Genomic DNA, 21,854 nt, shown 5'->3' on the forward strand with positions numbered 1-21,854 from the left:
AAAAAACATTCAAGCCTAACATTAGACGCAGCTGGGCTGCACCTAAAGCGTTTCGATTAATTTCTCCGTGGTTATAAGGAGTAACTTAGAGACATGTTTAAAACGTCCCCTGAATCCTAATTTTCTCAGCTTTCATATCGACCCATTCATGACTTAAACAGCCTTAAACAGAGTGAGTGAACTGTAGTAGACGACGCCCAGTAGCCTACACGCCCCTCTGACTGTAAACGCTAACTTTATGTAGATACTTTGTATACGGTTTTTCACTCACCTCTTTTGGTGGACATTTTTCTCGTTTTTGCTCTCCTCTCCGGTTCACATATGGTTTCCCAGCATCCCTCAAAGACTTCCTTGCTCTGTCCTTCCATTCATTCATGTTCGCTCTCCTTTTTTTACCGACGTTTCGTCTATTAATGTCCGCAGCGGACATGAAAGCAACCGGCGTCTCCATTTTTCGTTAGTGGACATAAACGGTTTTTCCGCGTGAGACTATTTTAAAATTTAAAATTCAGAGTTTTGGTCGCGCGAACAGCCCCCAAAGTGATTCTGTATACAAAGTGGCACACATACATTGAAGTCACATGGTTATCTCAATTTTTGTTTTTTTGGACTTATACGGTTGTTCGTCGCATGTACTCATTTTTAGCTTTTTAAACAGCGTTCTCCGTCCTACACTAACTACGCACACATTTCCTATCATGTAAGTCAATGAAAGACGATTGAACCAATCAGAGTAGGTGTGGGGCGGGGCTGCACGTGCAACCCCGCCCCAGGTGCAGCCCCGCCCTGAACTGCAGGCTGCAGCCGGGTGTACTTGCAGCAATCTTGTCTTTGAATTCTTTTGGAATCTAGCTACACTCCTCCAGCAGGTGGCGCTGATCCCGGACGAGCCCCCAAGAACTGTAGCAAGTACAAGACTTCTGAATCAGCTAACAGTTAAGTGTTCCCAGCAGTCTGTGAAATGGTGAAATAAAGACAGGACAAAAACGTGCGTGTGATCAGCTCTCCTCTTGCTGGGTTATATATTTTCCAAAAATCCTCACATTAGAACAAACATAAATGTCAAAATATGCATTTTGTAACAATAAATTGATTATTGATGTAAATGTTCACTGTTTCAGTCTTTTTCTTGTGAATACACAGCATTTCAGTTAAGATCTGTCCATCAGCCAATTGCTGTGTTACTCATTTGCATATTTACATGCTATTTGGTGTCACATGACTCTGGCTTCCCCTCCTCCATTCAATTGTATCGATTACATATGCAAACATGACATTCTCTGAATGTTTTATATGGATGTGCCCAGCTACATCTGATTCAAATATTATGTTAATTAACAGTGAGCGGTGGTTTCAGACATTACAGTGCTTCACTCGCACTGACTTTTATTCTGCCTGAAAGAATGAAAAGACCGAGCTGAAGGTGGAGCGATTCGACCAATCAGATGAAAGCAGCGTTTCAGCTCCGCCCACAAGTGCGAATGAAATATTGAAGCCATAAACCGAAATGATCAAAACGTACACGGGCCAACTGTCTTGTCCATGTTCTCTCACTTGAATCCTCTTCTTGAGATTTGAGTCTGTGACCTTCTGCAAGCCCCACCTTGTTCATGCAGTGATTGACATGGCGGGAGGGGGCGGAGACGTGATCGGCTCGGAATGCATTTTCAATGTGCACATTGAATTTTGCTACATTCATTGCGGGACATTGAATGAAAATGCAATCGTAAGTGTCTTGACTGTGAGTGTTAATGCATTTAAGAAAAATAGCATTTAAATTATCATTTTGCCACAGTTTTTGCTTGAACATGTTAGACATATCTAATCATTTCTGTAATACATTTTCTTTTTAATTTTGCAACTTATAAAGCGTTAAAATTAGTATTCATTTTACATATTAAAACTGGTGTATGAAATGGCAAATGAAAATTATGTAATTTAATTTTAATTTTGCACCAAATGTTGCACAAATGTATTGGAAAATGTAAATATAAATACAGAAATGCATTGTCATTTTACATATTGCATTGTCATTTTGCATATTACATTCCAAATTGAATAATGCTACCCATATGCTTCCATACTTTTACCCATTTTAGATCGCTCAGATGCATTTTAGCGCCCTCTGTTGGTCTAACGGAACCACCATTACCTTCATACATTTACACATGCATAACCAATATTAGCTTCATCAATTGTGACGAACCAACAATTGGGGCATCACACTAAATTGTAGGCAAATTAAAATGATTTAATAACAACATTTAATCAGACAAAGAAAGAGAGAAATACTGGAATATTCCTCCATCTGCGGAAACATACAATTTATACAATATAATTTAATTATTCTTTCTTTCAGAGTGATACAGAGTAGGATAATGTGGTGTACGCAGGAGTCTCAAGACGTTGATCAACTCTTGATCAAAATATGATTCTGTTTTTGGATTACTAACTTCATGCCAAATACAGAGACAGGAGACAGAATCACATGTTCTTTGTGAATACAAATATATGCCCATTAAATGTCATTTTGTCATAAGTTACATGTACAAAAAAATAATAATAATAATAAATAAAATAAAAGTTACTGTTAGATTATATCACACTCTCTGCCAGAATATTTTTGTGAGTTTGCCTGTCTGTGCTCTCTCTCGCTCACCCTCCCTTACGCTCCCCTTGTCCTTTTCCTTCCTTCCTTCCTTCCTTCCTTCCTTCCTTCCTTCCTTCCTTCCTTCCTTCCTTCCTTCCTTATGTGTTCTCTCTATCCCAATGTCTACACACATGCACACACATGTATCATCAGGAGTTCAGACCAAGATGAGGGCTTTAGGCCCGAGAGTTCATTCTGTCCTTTTGCTCAGAGTTGAGGTATTGTTTTGGCAGATGTACTCCAAATATGGTAAGAACTTTCTGCCCATGTTCCCATTTTATATAACATACAGATGTTATCCATATCCCATGGGATCTAGCAGGAAGAAAACTTGTTTGCTAGACATTCCTACATAGTGAATGATTCTTATTGGATAAACCCCTACACCACCCTTTACAATGTATCTTTATAATTCTACTGATGTAATAATAAACTTTGAAGAAGTTTGTGAACAGACAATTGGCTTCATGTTCATAATTATTTCCATGGGCCCATGCACAGACTGAGAATAGTCGGATGGCATTGAAAGACAACGAGCTGAAATATATGTATTTAACAATTACAAAAGGGGATTTTTACAGATATTCTTTACAAAGACCCATAGGCCGCAGTGAGAACAAATGGTTTGATTTCCTCTTATTTCACACTTCATAGAGGCACCCGGCAGGGCTCTGCATTATCGCCAGGGCTTTTCTGTTTAGCTCTTGAGCCTCTTGTGGCAGCCATTCGCAAGAATCAGAATATTCAGGGAGTTAAAATTAATGAGTCTACACATAAGCTTCTGCTTTACGCGGACGACATCTTGTGGCTTGCTTTGGATCCAGCCAGATCAGTCCCAGCATTATTGGACGTTATTGAATCGTTCTCCAAGATATCAGGGTATAAAGTTAACTGGTCAAAGTCAGAGGCCCTTCCATTGACGTTATACTGTCCAAGAACTCTATTTCAGGCGGGGCTGTTTCAGTGGCCTAGTGAAGGCATAAAATATCTTGGTATTCTCTCTCCCCACCAAATTGATAAAATAATCGAAAAGAATTTGAATCCACTCTTTAATAAAATTTCATTGGATACAGATAGATGGTCACCACTATTTTTATCATTTGGGGAAAGGTCAGCGTCCTGAAGATGAATTGTATCCCGAGGTTGAATTATTTGCTGCAATGCCTGCCTATTACAATACCCAAAAAATACTTTAAAGGATTCGATCAAATTTGCAAAAAGTTCTTATGGAATGGCAAACGCGCAAGGATAAAATTAAAAAAGGCTACAGGTGCCAATCAATAAGGGTGGCATGGGCCTCCCCAAACTAGCCCTGTATCATTATGCCTTCTGCTTGAGACATATAGCTCAGTGGACATTGCCACCTAAGAGAGCTCCTCCCTGGTTTGAGATTGAACAGAGATTATTTTCACCACTTTCCCCTATAAATGATTTGTCTAGCAATATACCCTCCAAATTAAAATCTCACCCCATCATATCCAACCTCTGTAATGTGTGGAAGAAGTTTTCTAAAGCTTTTAATATTAATGTTTATCTTAATTCTGAATCCTGTATTTGGAATAATCCAACCTTACGTATTAATAAACATTCTCTTCTATGGAAAGACTAATACAGTTTAAGATTCTTAATCGATTTTACTGGACTCCGACTCGGTTGTTTAGGCTGAAGCTGAGAGATAATGCAGACTGCTGGAAGTGCTGTAGTTCAGAAGGGTCTCTGTTTCATTTGCTTTGGGAATGTCCCATGATCCAGAAATTTGATTAAAGATTCATGACCGCATTGAAAATATTACCCAGACTGGTCTGGAGTTCTGTCCGAGGTTGTATCCCACATAGCAACATTGTGTCGGCCCAGATCCGGCCCACATCTGGCACTCGTGGAAAGATGATCTGGCCCACATGCAGCGTGGAATGATGGCACTTGGGCGGACCGCTCCTGATTGCCAGATTTGAGCCACAAGCAGGCCATAGCAATGCCACATGTCAGCCAAGAGTAAAGAAATTAACCAGAACTGGACCTTATCTGAGCCACAAAATCTGTTTATATATTAAATATGAATTTCAGCCTTAATAAGCCTGTTAACAAGCAGAATCACTGAAGTAAAGAAAATAACAGAGAAAGAGATAAGCAGAAACACAAGAACTACAACTGACTTCAGCCACAACCTTAGATGAAATCAATTGAAGATAAAAGAAGACATTAAATCTCTGGAGATCTCACCAGAGGAGGATTAAACAACTCCACAAACTGCATTAACAGCTTCACTTATTACTAACCAGACTGACTTTATTTCTGTTGGACATCTACAAAAGTTTTATTGAGAATTAAGAAAGGTTTAACTCTAATGTGTGTCACCATAACAGTGATTAGCGTTTCCATTAGTTGCACTCTTAACTCTTAATTTATCTTTAGTCTTTTTTGGCTGCTGTGACAGTGTGTTTGTTAAACACATTTGTGGCATCAAAGAAAGCTAAAGAAAATTGAGGTCAGGTGATGGCGGTTATCTGTTGATGATTTTATAATCCTCATGAAACAGGTTGATTTGCTAATATTTTTTAAATCTAACAATTGTTTCAATAATATATTCACATCACAAACCATGTGTTTCTCCAGCATGAGGTCAAGCAATATTACCACAATCAGTTAGAAGTTTTCAACAATTATGAAGAATCCAATCTATGATGCCACACACAGACATCAACAATCAGCACATGTATCTCAACAATGGTGACAATCAAATGTACCTTGCTGCAATGCATGCTGGGTATTAGCATAGTACAAAACTCCCAGCATGCATTGCAACATGAATAAATTATGCAGCTGATATGTCCTATTATTTTGTTTAATTCTAAATATTTGCTTATATTTTGCTGTTGTTTTGTTGTGACAGTAGCTTTTCAGTGAAGTTCTGAATTGATCAGTTTATCTAAATATTTTTGATTGTCACCATTATTGAGATTCATGTGCTGATTGTTTATATCTGTGTGTGTCTGCATAGGTTACGTTTTTTAAACTCATGTTTGTTAAAAGATTTTAACTGATTTTTATAATACTGCTGGATATCATGCGGCAGAAACACAAGGTTTGTAATATGAACGTATTACTGGAACAACATAATTGTTTGATTAAAAAAAAACATCAATGAACCAGTGTACTTCATAATGATTAAAAAACCATCAACAGCCGACACTTGATATCATGTCACTCTAGCTTTCTTTGAAGCTGCAAATGTGTTTAACAAACACACTGTCACAGCGGCCAAAAAATACAAACTATATAATAAGAGTTAAGAGCCCAACTAATGGAAACACTAATCACTGTTATGGTGAAACACATTAGAGTTAGACCTCTGTTAATTCTCAATAAAAAACTTTTGTAGATGTCTAACATAAATAAAGTCAGTCTGGTTAGTAATAAGAGAAGCTGGTAAAACTGTTTGTGGAGTTGTTTAATCCTCCTCTGCTGAGATCTTGAGAGATTTAATGTCTTCTTTAATCTTCAGTTGATTTCATCTAAGGTTGTGGCTGAAGTCAGTTGTAGTTCTTGTGTTTCTGCTCTTCTGTTTTTCTGATCTCTTCTTTCCTTCAGTGATTCTGCTTGTTAACAGGCTTATTAAGGCTGAAATTACTTCATATTTAATACACATAGATTTTGTGGCTCAGATAAGGTCCAGTTCTGGTTAATTTCTTTACTCTTGGCTGACATATGGCATTGCTATGGCCTGGTTGTGGCTCAGTTCTGGCAAACAGGAGCGGTCCGCCCAAGTGCCATCATTCCACGCTGCATGTGGGCCAGATCATCTTTCCATGGGTGCCAGATGTGGGCCGGATCTGGGCCGACACAATGTTGCTATCTGGGTATGATGTGTGCAAATTTGAAAAAAGTATGTGTGATTTACCAGACCCAAACACTTACACACTTTGGCAGGACCTTTCCATTTTGGCGACAGTGTATCCATGAAACCATCATCAGCTTTTGACAGAGGATGGGTACGAATCCAGACGAGATCACCTTCTTTGTAAACAGCCTGTTTTCTTCTCAGGTTATAGTAGTGCCTCTGCTTAGCCTGAGCTCATTGCACATTCTCTTTGGAAAAGGTCCCATCAAGTCTACAGTCGTGGCCAAATTTTTGAGAATTACATAAATATTAGTTTTCAAAAAGTTTGCTGCTAAACTGCTTTTAGATCATTGTTTCAGTTGTTTCTGTGATGTACTGAAATATAATTACAAGCACTTCATACGTTTCAAAGGCTTTTATCGACAATTACATGACATTTATGCAAAGAGTCAGTATTTGCAGTGTTGGCCCTTCTTTTTCAGGACCTCTGCAATTCGACTGGGCGTGCTCTCAATCAACTTCTGGGCCAAATCCTGACTGATAGCAACCCATTCTTTCATAATCACTTCTTGGAGTTTGTCAGAATTAGTGGGTTTTTGTTTGTCCACCCGCCTCTTGAGGATTGATCACAAGTTCTCAATGGGATTAAGATCTGGGGAGTTTCCAGGCCATGGACCCAAAATTTCAACATTCTGGTCCCCGAGCCACTTTGCCTTATGGCACGGTGCTCCATCGTGCTGGAAAATGCATTGTTCTTCACCAAACTGTTGTTGGATTGTTGGAAGAAGTTGCTGTTGGAGGGTGTTTTGGTACCATTCTTTATTCATGGCTGTGTTTTTGGGCAGAATTGTGAGTGAGCCCACTCCCTTGGATGAGAAGCAACCCCACACATGAATGGTGTCAGGATGCTTTACTGTTTGCATAACACAGGACTGATGGTAGTGCTCACCTTTTCTTCTCCGGACAAGCCTTTTTCCAGATGCCCCAAACAATCGGAAAGGGGCTTCATCGGAGAATATGACTTTGCCCCAGTCCTCAGCAGTCCATTCACTATACTTTCTGCAGAAGATCAATCTTTCCCTGATGTTTTTTTTGGAGAGAAGTGGCTTCTTTGCTGCCTTTCTTGACACCAGGCCATCTTCCAAAAGTCTTGGCCTCATTGTGCGTGTAGATGCGCTCACATCTGCCTGCTGCCATTCCTGAGCAAACTCTGCACTGGTGGCACTCCGATCCCGCAGCTGAATCCTCTTTAGGAGACGATCCTGGCGCTTGCTGGACTTTCTTGGACACCCTGAAGCCTTCTTTACAAGAATTGAACCTCTTTCCTTGAAGTTCTTGATGATCCTATAAATTGTTGATTTAGGTGCAATCTTAGTAGCGACAATATCCTTGCCTGTGAAGCCATTTTTATGCAACGCAATGATGGCTGCACGCGTTTCTTTGCAGGTCACCATGGTTAACAATGGAAGAACAATGATTTCAAGCATCACCCTCCTTTTAACGTCACGTCTGCCATTCTAACCCAATCAGCCTGACATAATGATCTCCAGCCTGGTGCTCGTCAACATTCTCACCTGAGTTAACAAGACGATTACTGAAATGATCTCAGCAGGTCCTTTAATGACAGCAATGAAATGCAGTGGAAAGGTTTTTTTGGGATTAAGTTAATTTTCATGGCAGAGAAGGACTATGCAATTCATCTGATCACTCTTCATAACATTCTGGAGTATATGCAAATTGATATTATAAAAACTTAAGCAGCAACTTTTGGAATTTCCAATATTTATGTATTTCTCAAAACTTTTGGCCACGACTGTACACCCAACATGTGTTCAGGCTCTATGACTGGAGTAGACTTTAAAGTAGCCAGACAACTTGGAGAGGGTTGGTTTATACTTTTGGCATGTTTGGCATTCCTTGCACTATTTCCATACATCCTTCCTCAAACTTGGCCAGTAAGCAACTTCCATCAATCTCAATAGTGTTTTAAGTCGACCAAAGTGTCCACTTAATGGGTTGTCATGTGCATATCTTAAAACTCAATTTGTAAACAAGCTGGAATTACTGGAAGTAACTTTGATCCTCTTTGTCCATCTGGTGCACTGCGGAACAGGAATCCATTTTGAATAACATAATGAATTCTAGATGGATCTGAACTTGTCTGTGACTTAGCTTTTATGCACAACTCCTGTACTTCTGGATCATTCTGTTGTGCTGAAGCAATGTCTGACCAGTCAACAGGCAAATTTGCTGGGGCTTCAGATTCTCTGGTGGATTTGACCATGGCAATCATGTGTGTTGAGGTAGGGTCTAAACTTCGGGATAAAGTGTCTGGTACAACATTACACTGTCCTTTTCTGTACTTAACCTTAAACTCATAACCTTGAAGTTGAATTGTCCAGTGAGTTAATCTGGATGAAGGCTTGGGATGTTGGAATACCCAAATTAAAGCGGCGTGATCAGTGATTACCTCAAATGGTGTTCCTTCCAAATAATTTCTCTATTTTTCTATAGCCCACACAACTCCAAGACGTTCTTTTTCGGATATGGAGTTTGATTGCTCTGCTCCTCGAAGAAGTCTATATGCATATGCAATCACATGTTCTTGTCCATAAATCTCTTGTGTCAACACAGCTCCGAGGCCAATTTCACTTGCATCAGTTTGTACCTTGAAGGGTTTGTTGAAATCAGGAGGGATAAGAAAAGGAGCTCTCAACAAGTCTTGTTTAATATTTTCAAATAACTGTTGACATGACCCAGTCCATGTCCACGTAGCTTGTTTCTTCTGTAGTGAATGAAGTGGTGCGGCTTTTTCACACAGATTTGGAATAAAACGGTGGTACCATCCAGCCAATACCAAGAATGTTTGTAAGTCTTTGAGAGACTGGGTTACTGGGAAATCACAAATTAGCTTCAACTTTAGAAGGGTCTGTTTTTATTCCTTCAGAGGATACCACATGGCCTAGAAAGGTAAGTGACCGTTGCACAAGGTTACACTTCTTAAGATTCAACGTAAGACCGGCTTGTTGGAGACAGCTAAAGACTTGATCCAGGTGTTGTAAGTGTTCTTGTTCATTTTTTGAATACACTACTATATCATCTATGTAAACAAAACAACACTTCCCTCTAATGTCTCTGAGAACAGACTCCATCAACCTTTGAAATTATCCTGCCGAGTTTTTAAGGCCAAATGGAAGGTGCAAGAATTCAAATTGCCCTGCTGCAGTCACAAATGCAGTCTTTGTAAGTACTGTCAGTTTCCATTTCTAACTGCCAGTACCCACTCTTCAGATCTAGAGTGCTGAATATGCTACATGCAAAGATTCCAATATATCTTGGATCTGGGGCATGGGATAACCATCCAAGTGGGTTTTTGTTTTCAGTCCACGACAATCCACACACAATCTCGAATCACCTCATTTTTTAGGTACAATGACAACAGGAGAAGCCCATGAAGAAACTGAGGGACGAATAATATTTTTACTTAACAGCTCTTGAATTTCTCTTTCAATTAACTGTTGTCTAGGTACTGACACTCTATATTCTCTCTTCCTAACAGGCATTTCATCTGTTGTGATAATCCTGTGTTTTACCATTTTTGACTGACCAATTTTGTGTGTACAAATGGTTGGCCAGCTTTTCATCAGACTTTCTAGTTGAGTTTTAAATTGATCAGAAGTGTCTGATTTCAGGACCAGTTGGTTGATTGATTGTAATGTTTCTACTGTCATTTGTGGTGTAGGTAGGGCAAGATAGAAGTGGAGTAAAGGTTTGGAAGATTCATGGGACCACAAGGGAAACCTCTGCACAGTACCATCAACCTTGGAAGGAAAGGTATATTGTAAGTTCTTAAAATCTAATATTATTCCTGAAGTCATCAAGAAATCCATACCCAGAATGATTGGAATGGTTAGATCAGAGTCTCTCATTACATACAGGGTTAACTTTAATGGCTTACCTTGAAGTTCACACTCCCAGTCAGATTTTCCCAAAGCTATTTGGCTTTGGCCATTTGCCAGCAGAAATGTTTGTCCATTACTTGATTGCCATACTTCATGATTTTTCAATTGTCTCCAACAGGATTCCTGGATCAAAGAAAGGGTACTTCCTGTATCGATGACAGCTTGTAGGTGCCTGTTTCACAGCAAGATAGGCAAGGTAATCATATTCTGATCTTGTATGGGAGAACTTTGGCTAGATTGCATTACTCTAGTGTTAGCATGGGGAGTAATAATAATTATTAGTAATAATAATAATAATAATTACTATTATTCCAGTACCTTTTTGATTCCTAAAAATCTTTCTCAATTTGTGTGCCAATTCTGACTAATTCACCAACATCTTGTACTGTTCCACAAAGTAGGGTGCCCAAACGGGGGTTACAGTTTATAAGAATTGAATGCAAAATCTCTTTTTCTGACATATCCTTTTTCCATTTTAAACAAAGGGCTCTATGGTGAAAAGCAAAAACGCGTATGCTCTCCTATGCACCTTGTTTTCTCTCAATGAGCATTCTAGTTGTTTCATCTTCATAGTCTTCATTTAAAAATGAATGAAGGAAGACTTTCTTAAATTGCTCCCAGGTCTGTACATTTCTCTTTTCAGCCACCCACCAGTCTTTTGCTGTGTTCTTCAAAACAGAGGTAAGAGAAGCTAATATTTCATAGTCAGACAGTGGTCGAATGGCTAGATATTCCTTACATCGCTCAATAAATGTAACTTGATCATCATCTTCACTGCTACTAAAGTTTGGGAACTCTATTTTTACAGGTGGAACTGCTGAAGGGATTCCAGAAACAGAAATCTGGGTTTCACTTGATGGAACTCGATAGGTTTGATTATTGCCTGGGAAACTGAGGAAGGCAGAATAGAACTATGGGCTGGATGAATTGGGGTTTTAATTTATTGTCAATCTGGGTGTCTCTTCGTTTTAAACAGTCTACCATTGAGCGACCCAAGTCTTGGATAAGTTCAAGTTTTTGCTGAATTCTTGAACATTCTCTGTCCATTCGATAGCTTAATAGGTCTTCCAATTTCTTGCATCTGCTCTCAACTTCTGCTTGAAAAAAACCTTCACCCATCTTTTTATTACATTCTTCCAGTCTTTGTTCCATATTTTTGAATCTCTCCTCTAGATGCCCCAAACTGTCAAAAACAGAAGATAAAAGGTTGAACCCATTTATTTCTTCCATTTCAAAGGGAAGGTGGTGGATATGGTGGGGAAATTTCATCAACATCATCAAAAACACTTTCCTCCTCATCTTCAGAGCCGATATACAGTTCACTGAACCCACATGGAAAGAACCTATATGTGGATATATGCGCATATATGAAACCTATATGCAGTGTATATGCACATATATGCTGCATATATGCACATATATAATAATATATATGCTGCATATATGCTGCATATATGCGCGTATACACTGCATATATGCTGCATATATGCCGTATATATACTGCATACATGCTGCATAAATGCGTATAATTAAAATTGAGGTGCATATATGTGCATATACAGGAAATATAGGTCTCCTGTATTGCATCTTCATATCCACATACAGTATAAGCCCTATACATACAAGATATGTCTTCTATATAGCTAATGGCAGGATCTGGTCATTTTTTAGCTCATATCTCATTTTTGACTGTCATACATGATACCTAGCTCATATTTTTTGTTTTGTACTATTTGATTGATCTTGAGTAAATAAATAATGTACATTTCTACATTTTGGACTTTTATTTATGTTGCCTAGCAGCTATGGGTTTTAATTTTACTATTATAGGTGAACATATAGGTGCATATATACGTGCATATATGCACCTATATAGGTATATATATGCACATATATATTTTACATTTACATTTATTCATTTAGCTGACGCTTTTATCCCAAGCAACTTACAATTGCTATATATGTCAGAGGTCGCACGCCTCTGGAGCAACTAGGGGTTAAGTGTCTTGCTCAGGGACACATTGGTGTCTCACAGTGGATTCGAACCCAGGTCTCTCACACCAAAGGCATGTGTCTTATCCACTGCGCCAATACCACCCCGCATATATGTGTAAATATATGTGTGCATATATGTACATATATGTACATATAATATAGGAAACCGGCCAATTTTATATATGTCACATATATTAAAAGCCTATATCAAAACCTATATTGAAACAAATATGTTTATATAGGTTTTTTCCCTGTGGGAATGTGCTAATCAAAGCATAAACACAAACCAAAGCCTTTCATTGAATGCTAAATCTTAGTAGTTTATATTTAGTCGGAAAAACACACATTCAGGCCAATCAATTCAGTTCAACGTTCCATCAGAATTGTTCACCCCAAACCACAACACCAAACAATGTATATAAAGTTCAAGGCCAATCAATGTCCATGGATGATGCAAGGATAATAAAGATAATAAAGACTTATCTGAATTCCTCAAAGTCCCATAATGCCCAGTATATCCTCCAGTAAACGATCAGTCTTAATCCATATGCTTGCTGTCTAAATAGCAGAGTCCATGGACAATAAAAGGAATTGTCCTCTGATGAGTTGAAGGGCTTTGTGTATTAAGGCACTTGACAACTTCCTCACATTTTTGTCTTCTCACAGACCATAAACCTCCAGAAAACAAACAAGTCCTTTTTAAAGTTGAACATAAAACAAATGTTTCTGAACCAGCAATTACTTGGCAAGGCCATGCTCCAGCCTTTGCATGCTGCCCCCTTTCTCCTTCTACCATGTTACATCAGTTATACCTCACATTTCACTGCTGGTTATGTATGCTATATATAATTTGGTATGTGACAAATAAAACTCTTGAAATCTTGAAACATGTTGCCCTCTAGTGGTGAGGAAGTGGTGAGGAAGAGAACTGTAACAGGGTTGTGACTGTTATAAATGTACAGTATATCGTGTTGTGTGTTCCAAATGTATTGTTAAGTGTTCAAAAGATGGATTGCCTGAGGGAAGAAACTGTTCTTGTGTCCGGTCATTCTGGTGCTCAGAGCTCTTTAGCGTCGACCAGGTGGTAGTTCAAGGAGAGAGTGTGCTGGATGTGAGTGGTCCTGAGTGATTTTTACCGCCCTTTTTCTCACTCTGGTGAGTACAGTTCTTGGAGAGAAGGGAGGGTTTTAACAGTGATTCACTTAGCAGTCTGAACTACCCTCTGTAGTCTTCTGAGGTCAGATATAGTAGCTGAACTGAACCAGACAGTGGTGGAGTAGAACAGTTTCAGCAGCTCCTGTGACAGATTAAACTTCCTCAGCTGGCAAAGGAAGTACAACCTCTGCTGGGCCTTTTTCACAATAGAGTCAATGTGAATGGGTCCTGAAAGATTGTGGTTCACAGGAACCTGAATGACTCCACTGTCGTTATAGTGCTGTTTGTAATGGTGAGTGGGGGGAGACCAGGGGGGTTTCTACTGAAGTCCAATATCAACTCCACAGTTTTGAGTGTGTTGAGCTCCAGGTTATTGAGACTGCACCAGACAACCAGCTCTTTAATCTCCTGTCTGTAGGCAGACTCATCACCGTCCAGAATGATACAGATGACTGCTGTGTCATCTGCAAACTTCAAGAGCTTGACAGAGGGGTCTTTATATGTGCACAGAGATCTGTAGTGTCTATCTGAGGGGAGAGGTGTGTCCAGGGTGAGAGGGGTCTTTGATGATTTTACCTGCCCATTTCTTCACTCTGGAGTTGCAGGTGCACACCAATGATCCTTTCTGCTGTCCTAACAGTCCATTGCAGTCTACTTAAATCTTATTTGCTGGCTGACCCAAACAAGACGGTTATAGAAGAGCACAGAACCTACTCAATAACAGCTGAGTAGAACTGTGTAATCTGTGCCTGTGGACTCTTTCAGCTGACGAAGGAAGTACAACTTCTGCTGGGACTTTTTCAAAATGAAGTCAATTTGAATGTCCCACTTCAGGTTCTGAGAGATGGTGGTGCCCAGAAACCTGAATGACTCCACCGATTTTATGTCAATGGCCAGCTCATTCACTTTGATATTGACACACATTGTTAGCACTCTGAGGCAGACCAGGCTTAAATCCTCCGGGTGTCCTCTTACCCTTGGGTGTCGCTGTTGGCCAGTGTTTTTTCTGCTTCCTGCTGGCCTTGCTGCTGCTCCGTGTAGCTGTTTTTTTTCTCTAGAATCTTTATCTTACTATCACTCTCTGTTGTTTAAAGTGATAAAATATAATTTCATTCCCATCATATTTCTGATATTATCAATCAATCTTTTCACATTAATTTTGATCGTTCACTTTTATTTTAAATCCGTGAGTGTATGGCGTTATTTCCCTGTCAAATTTGGAGAGCATATTATTGTAGCGCAAAAGTACATTAATATAATGCGCGAATCTCTCTGCTCGCGTGTGGAATATAATGTGCCCGAGCGTGAATCTCTCTCCTCGAGTGCAGAATATAATGTGCGGAGCGCGAATCTCTCTAGCTAATTATAGACTCTCAGATACACGTTGCTCTTGTAAGAATTTTCTCTGGGCTCGTTCAGAGAGTATGCCTGCACTTAAAACGTGTTCATTGCAATCGCGAATCTCTCCTCTTCGCTTAAAGTAAGCGTGTATGTGCTTAGACTGTGTCCTGTGCATTCGTGCATGGCCAAGTACTCTTCTCTTAGATTTCTTTCTCTTTGCTCTTGACATAAACGCTGTCAAAATGGCAACAACCAATCAGAAATAGGCTTCAACGACTGACCAATGAAAACGCGACATCGTACATGGAATCTTATTGGTTGATATTGAACTGCACATGGAACACATGGAATAAGTCCACTCTCGCAGCTGGAGAAAAACAAAACTAGAGGTATTTCGTATTGCTTGGCGGGAAAGTAACTTATCCTTCAGAAAAGCATTAAAAACAGCTAGATCTGATTACTTTTCTTCTCCTTTAGAAGAAAACAAACATAACCCCAGGTATTTATTCAATACAGTGTCTAAATTAATGAAAAATAAAGCATCAACAAGTGTTGCCATTTACCCAAATCACAGCAGTAATGACTTTATGAACTACTTTACTTCTAAAATCAATACAAATCATTCTTTACTATAGGAGAGGAAGAATTGCTTATACTTGTTAAATCATCTAAACCAACAGCATGTATGTTAGACCATATTCCATCTAAGTTCCTAAAAGAGGTGCTTCCAGAAGTCATAGATCCTAGGTAGTATCCTCACAATTATATTCCTTCTTAGAGAAAAATGGTATCTGTGAGGATTTCCAGTCAGGATATAGACCGTACCATAGTACTGAGACTACTCTCCTTAGAGTTACAAATGACCTGCTCTTATCATCTGATCGTGGTTGTATCTCTCTGTTAGTGCTATTGGATCTTAGTGCTGCGTTCAACACTATTGACCACAACATTCTTTTGCATAGATTAGAACACTTTGTTGGCATAAAAGAAGTGCATTAACATGGTTAAAATCATACTTATATGACTGCCATCAATTCGTAGCAGTGAATGAAGAGGTATCATATAGTTCACAAGTGCAGTATGGAGAACCTCATGGCTCAGTACTAGGGCCGCTACTTTTCATGCTTTATATGTTACCCTTGGAAGATATCATCAGGAAACATGGTGTTAGGTTTCACTGTTATGCTGATGATACTCAGCTCTATATGTCTTCGTGGCCTGGTTAAACAAACCAATTTTAAAAACTAATGGAATGCATAGTTGATATAAAAAACTGGATGACGAGTAATTTCTTACTGCTAAATTCTGAAAAAATAGTGGTGTTATAGGACCTAAAAACTCTGCATGTAATAACTTAGAACACTGTCTAATTCTTCTTCATCAGTTAGGAACCTAGGTGTGTTATTTGATAGCAACCTTTCCACTAAAGCCATGTTTCTAGCATTTGTAAAACTGCATTTTTCCATCTCAAAAATATATCCAAATTACGGCCTATGCTCTGAATGTCAAATGCAGAAATTTTAATCCATGCATTTATGACCTCAAGGTTAGATTATTGTAATGCTTTATTGGGTGCTTGTTCTGCACGGTTAGTAAACAAACTACAGTTAGTTCAAAATGCAGCAGCAAGAGTTCTTACTAGAACCAGGAAGTATGACCATATTAGCCCGGTCCTGTCAACACTGCACTGGCTCCCTATCAAACATCATATAGATTTGAAAATATTGCTTATTACTTATAAAGAATGGTTTAGCACCTCAGTATTTGAATGAGCTCTTGTTACATTATAATCCTCCACGTCCGCTGCGTTCTCAAAACTCAGGCAATTTGATAATACCTAGAATATCAAAATCAACTGTGGGCGGCAGATCCTTTTCCTATTTGCCGCCTAAACTCTTCTCCTTATATGTACATTTAACTTTTCTGGCCTCTTATTGCTACCTGTCCCAACTTTTTTGGTAAGTATAGCCCTCATGAAATCTAAAAAGTGGTTTGTTAATTATTCCTTTCCTTTTTTACTCATTTGTACAGTGTCCCAATTTTTTTTTTCAGGTTTGTAGATTAGTCTTGGTGCACTCCTGTCATAAATTAATCTATTACTTTTCCTACATCATTTGTACAAAAAACAATGGTAAAATATCTATTTAAGAGTCATTGACCTTTTACAATGATATATAGTTTGTCATGATTACATTAGGATGTAATTGTAATATATTAGTGAAGTAAACCTATTAAGTAACAAGTTTTATCCCAAAATTTATAGAAATCCTTTTCTCAATGAGCAGGAATCTACAGTCACCTTAAAATAGCCTAATAGAACAGAAAAGACAAAACAAAACAAAAACACATAATATTGTCTGATTCATTATAGTAGGTTTGCAAGAAATTATCTTTGTACAGAGATATTTCAGTAATTATTTCATTTTGAGAACAGTTAATAATGACCTATGTCTTTCAGACTTAAAATAATTTTACATTGTTTTCTTTCTTAAAATGGAATGAATGTTATTTCAGTTCTTCTTGAATTTACGAATTTCTGATTTCTATGGATGACATGTTTTAAAGCAATTTTGGGAGTGCGATTTTTTTATTTTTATTTTTTTATTTTTAATTTTTCAGATTTTCAGCACGATTGAAAATGTGATGTGATTTTGATTGCATGACAGTTTAATTAACAAAAAAGTTAACTTTTAACTTTTTACACTAAATACACTTAAGCCATATATTGTCTGATTTTGCTGCTTTAACAAAAACAGTTCCAAACAAAGTCACAACAGAACAACAGTAAATACTAATCTATATAAACTACATGAAAAAATGTTTTTTATTATTTTTTTTTTTTGCTTCATTTTGCTTTAATAATGTAAAAAAGTTTAAATATTGTTTTTTTTAGAAAGAGTTAACCTTCTCGTTCTGTAGGTCAAACGGTGTCATTTGGAGAAGTCATATTCAGTCGGTGAAGGGAGGAGCTGCTGGAGGAGTTTCTTCACACTCACTGCAGATCTTCACTAAACTACTTCACTTCAGACCGACAGCTTCACTGGCTTTATGAACAATTCAAGGTTTACTATCACAGTTCTGTTGTGAAGCTGCCTTGCAAACTGCTGAAGAAATGATCATTTACATTTATTTGTTTTCATGGAGTCTGGCTGGTGAGTATCTGCATGACTTCAGTTTTTTTTATATTAAAAGTTGGCCACAAATATAATTCTGTTATTTATTATTCCATCATTTATTTTGACTTAAATATTAACAAGTTTTATCAGACTAAACTTACTTGAATACTTCTATAAAGAATGAGGAGAATAGTTTCACAATTACAAAACATTTCAGAGATGATTTTTGAGCAATTCTGTTTGTTCATCAGGTGTGTTTGGAGTTGATGAAGTGAAGTACGTGTCAGTGACAGAGGGAGAAACAGTGCGTCTAAACTCTGATCTTACTGAAATACAGAGAGACGAGGAGATAACGTGGAAATTTAACAACATTATGATAGCTAAACTCAATGTGAAGGACAATAAGAGCAGGTTTTATAATGATAGTGCTGAAGGGAGATTCAGAGACAGACTGAAGCTGGATCAGACTGGATCTCTGATCATCACAAACACCAGAATCACAGACTCTGGAGAATATAAAGTCACCGGAAAAAGCTCAAAGATCCCACTCAACATCTTCAGTCTCACTGTCTACAGTGAGTAGAGAATTACTTCATACACATCTTTTCACAAGAATCTCTTTCAGAATTATTACGAATATTGTCAAACAATAGACAATCCTGTGATGACAGATTCATATTCATGTGTATTTGATATAATGCTTTTAAAGTTTGTTCCTCATAACTTTGTCTTCAACTTACGTTCTCTGCAACTTTATTTACATTTGAAATATCAAATGACAGACATTTATCACATCATTTTATTATACCGAACTGTATTTATACTCTCATATTTTCAGCTCCTGTGCCTGTTCCTGTCATCACCAGAGACTCTTCTCAAAATTCATCATCATCATCAAATTGTTCATTTCTGTGTTCAGTGGTGAATGTGAGTGATGTGACTCTCTCCTGGTACAGAGGAAACAGTTTATTGTCCAGCATCAGTGTGTCTGATCTCAGCAGAAGTCTTTCTTTACATCTGGAGTGTCTGGATGATTTCTACAGCTGTGTGGTGAACAATCCCATCAGAAACCAGACTCAACACCTCAACACTGAACTCTGTCAGACATGTTCAGGTATGTCTGTGATAATATTTAGTGTTTATGAACACATTCACTCACACTAACAACACTCTCCTCCACATCCTCCAGACTCTGTATCTCTGATAGTGTGGATCTCTGCTGCTGCTGGTTTTCTGTTGATTGTAGCTGCAGTCGTAAAACAATAGTTTATTATAATAATAGTAACAATTGTTTCGGTTATATTTTGTTACAGTTCAGACGGGTGATAGAGAGATCACTTCTGCTGATCCAACATTTTACAAAAAGACATAAATCGGTAAGAGAATATATTCTGTCTATGATGTTTCTGTATTATTTTGGCAGTGAGTCTAATTTAAGTGTGTGTTTAATGATCTACTCTGCTACATTTATATTGTAGGGTCACACAAGTCCATCAGAGGCTTTACAATATTGTCACATCACAAACTCTAACGTCATCCAAGACAATCTATTCCCTCCAAAATGGGAAATTATATTATAGGCAAATTATAGGCCAATTTTAACCCAATACAAATATTTAATCAAATAAAGAAAGAGAGAAATACTGAAATATTCCCTCCATATGTAACCGTATAAATTCATATGAAATCTCCATGTTGTATGGATAAAGACTGGTCTGTTTGTAGATCAGCAAATACAAAGCTAAATGATTTTTATATAAACATGCTTCTTTTAGCACATTTAAAACTATATTCCAATATATTAGAGTATACTTGTCAAGAAGAGGACATAAGTTCTTGATAAATAAGTCTGTGGATGTTTGTGTTTTCTTTCAGAGAGATACAGAGCAGGATAATGTGGTGTAAGCAGGAGTCTCAAGACGTTGATCAACTCTTGAACAAAATGTGATTCTGTTTTTGATTACTAACTTTATTCCAAACACAGAGACAGGAGACAGTATCCCATGTTCTTTGTGAATAGTGATAATTCATTTTGTCATAGTTACACACATTTGAAAAAAATAAAGTTTACGCTCTCTGCAAGAATGTTTTTGTGAGTTTGCCTGTCTGTGCTCTCTCTCTCTCTCTCTACTCTTGGTAGTCTTACCTCTCTCTATCTCAATGTCTACACACATCCGGACTCTTGTATATTTCCTCATGAGTTCAGATGTTCAGAACAGGACGGGGGCTATAGGCCCGAAGGTTATTGAGTTCGGTCTTTTTCCAGATGTGCTCCTAATATGGTTAGAAGTTTCTGCCCATGTTCCCATTTTATATAACATACAGATGCAATCTGTATCACCCCTGACAGTGTATCTGTATATTCTACTGATGTAATAATAAACTTTGAAGAAGTTTGTGAATAGACAATTGGCTTCATGTTCATAATTCTTTCCATGGGCCCATGCACGGACTGAGAATAGTCGGACAGCATTGATAAAGATTAAGAGGTGAAATATATATTTAACAATTACAAAAGGGGATTTTCACAGTGATGTCATATAACTTTTATTTTAAAGAGTTACAGACAGGGCTGGACGAGTTCAAATTCAGCCCTGGAAAAATCCAGCCCATTCGAGTTTCCTTTGAATGTTTTGCTGGGGTTAGGGTCTAAAATAGGACAGAAAGAAAGAAAGAAACAAACAAAATATATATTATTGAAAATACTGCATTTCTTCACATAGAAATGCACATTTGACAGTGAAACAGATTTTGAGCTGTAGAATGCAGTAAAGTAAATGAAATCTTGATGCATGTTTGTATTTGTCAGTTATTGTTTGCTGTTGATGAAGAGTTACATGAATTAACAAGACGAGTTATGCTACAAAAGAAGCAGCAATTTTTCCCCCGAAATCTGAAAGAACGTAGTGAAGGCGACAGTAACTTTTTTTCTTTCCTTATATGCACATGATCTGAAACTATAATAGTGTATTAGCGCCATCTGCTGTTTGCATAGACCACAAATTGCCTTTTTTTCTTCATCAGTCAGTCAACAAAGCTGCTGGAATGGACAACAACAGGAAAAAAAATCTATCTATCTATCTATCTATCTATCTATCTATCTATCTATCTATCTATCTATCTATCTAAATGTTTAAAAAATAAGAGAAAATGTTCTAAAATCAACAGTAGCGTGTACAACACTGTAAATAGAAAAATAAGCTGAACTATTTATTTCGAATGACTTACCAAAGGTTTGTCTAAAATATTGAATAGTAATAGTAATATAGTATGAAAGTAATAGTTTACAGAAAACAAACAAACAAACAAAAAATATGCGTGATGATGAAGAAGGTCATATGAAAAAAGTCATATGATGCGATTTCAAGTTTTTCTTTCTCTTTGTAGAGTTACAAGCTCTTGGTGCATAAAGAATATCTGTAAAGTTGCAAAGACTAAAGTCTCAAATACAAAGATATATTCTTTATAAAATTAAGACCTGTCCATGCCCCCCGAAACGGCTCTTTCTAAAAAGACTATAAAATGACAGTACAAGTCATTATAACCTGGAATTATGTCCCCACTGGATGCAACAAATGTTTCATTTATAATGGGTTATGTTGGTTCTGTCTCGTCTTTCCAGGACACAAAGCATCCCAGTTTGTAAAGGGAAGTAATATTTCCGTCACATGCTTGAGGCGTTCCACCAATTACAATGCACTGGATAGCTGGCCAATCAGAGCACATCTCGCTTTCAAAACGATGAGCTTTGAAAAAAAACACAGAATTTCAGAAGGCGGGGCATAGAGGAGAAACAA

At 37.8% G+C, this 21,854-nt stretch overlaps 2 protein-coding genes across 6 annotated transcripts in view; one reads left to right on the forward strand and one right to left on the reverse strand.

Annotated features, from left to right (window-relative positions):
* LOC132160315 (CD48 antigen-like) overlaps positions 1-20,077 on the forward strand; it is a 79,804-nt gene extending 59,727 nt beyond the window's left edge. The window contains exons 1-5 of one of the 2 annotated variants that reach the window (XM_059570081.1): positions 17,890-18,093; positions 18,309-18,632; positions 18,896-19,171; positions 19,371-19,433; positions 19,933-20,077. In XM_059570081.1, coding sequence (XP_059426064.1) covers positions 18,054-18,093; positions 18,309-18,632; positions 18,896-19,171; positions 19,371-19,429 — 699 coding nt within the window. In that variant the 5' untranslated portion in view covers positions 17,890-18,053 and the 3' untranslated portion in view covers positions 19,430-19,433; positions 19,933-20,077. Of the gene's footprint in view, positions 1-17,889; positions 18,094-18,308; positions 18,633-18,895; positions 19,172-19,370; positions 19,434-19,932 lie in introns of those variants that run through there. The other variant, XM_059570080.1, reaches the window with a different exon arrangement.
* The window catches only part of LOC132160252 (uncharacterized), an 849,275-nt gene that overhangs the window by 749,756 nt on the left and 77,665 nt on the right, over positions 1-21,854 (reverse strand). The window lies entirely within an intron of this gene.

Source organism: Carassius carassius, chromosome 16 (assembly GCF_963082965.1).
Source record: "Carassius carassius chromosome 16, fCarCar2.1, whole genome shotgun sequence".
Lineage (NCBI taxonomy): Eukaryota > Metazoa > Chordata > Actinopteri > Cypriniformes > Cyprinidae > Carassius > Carassius carassius.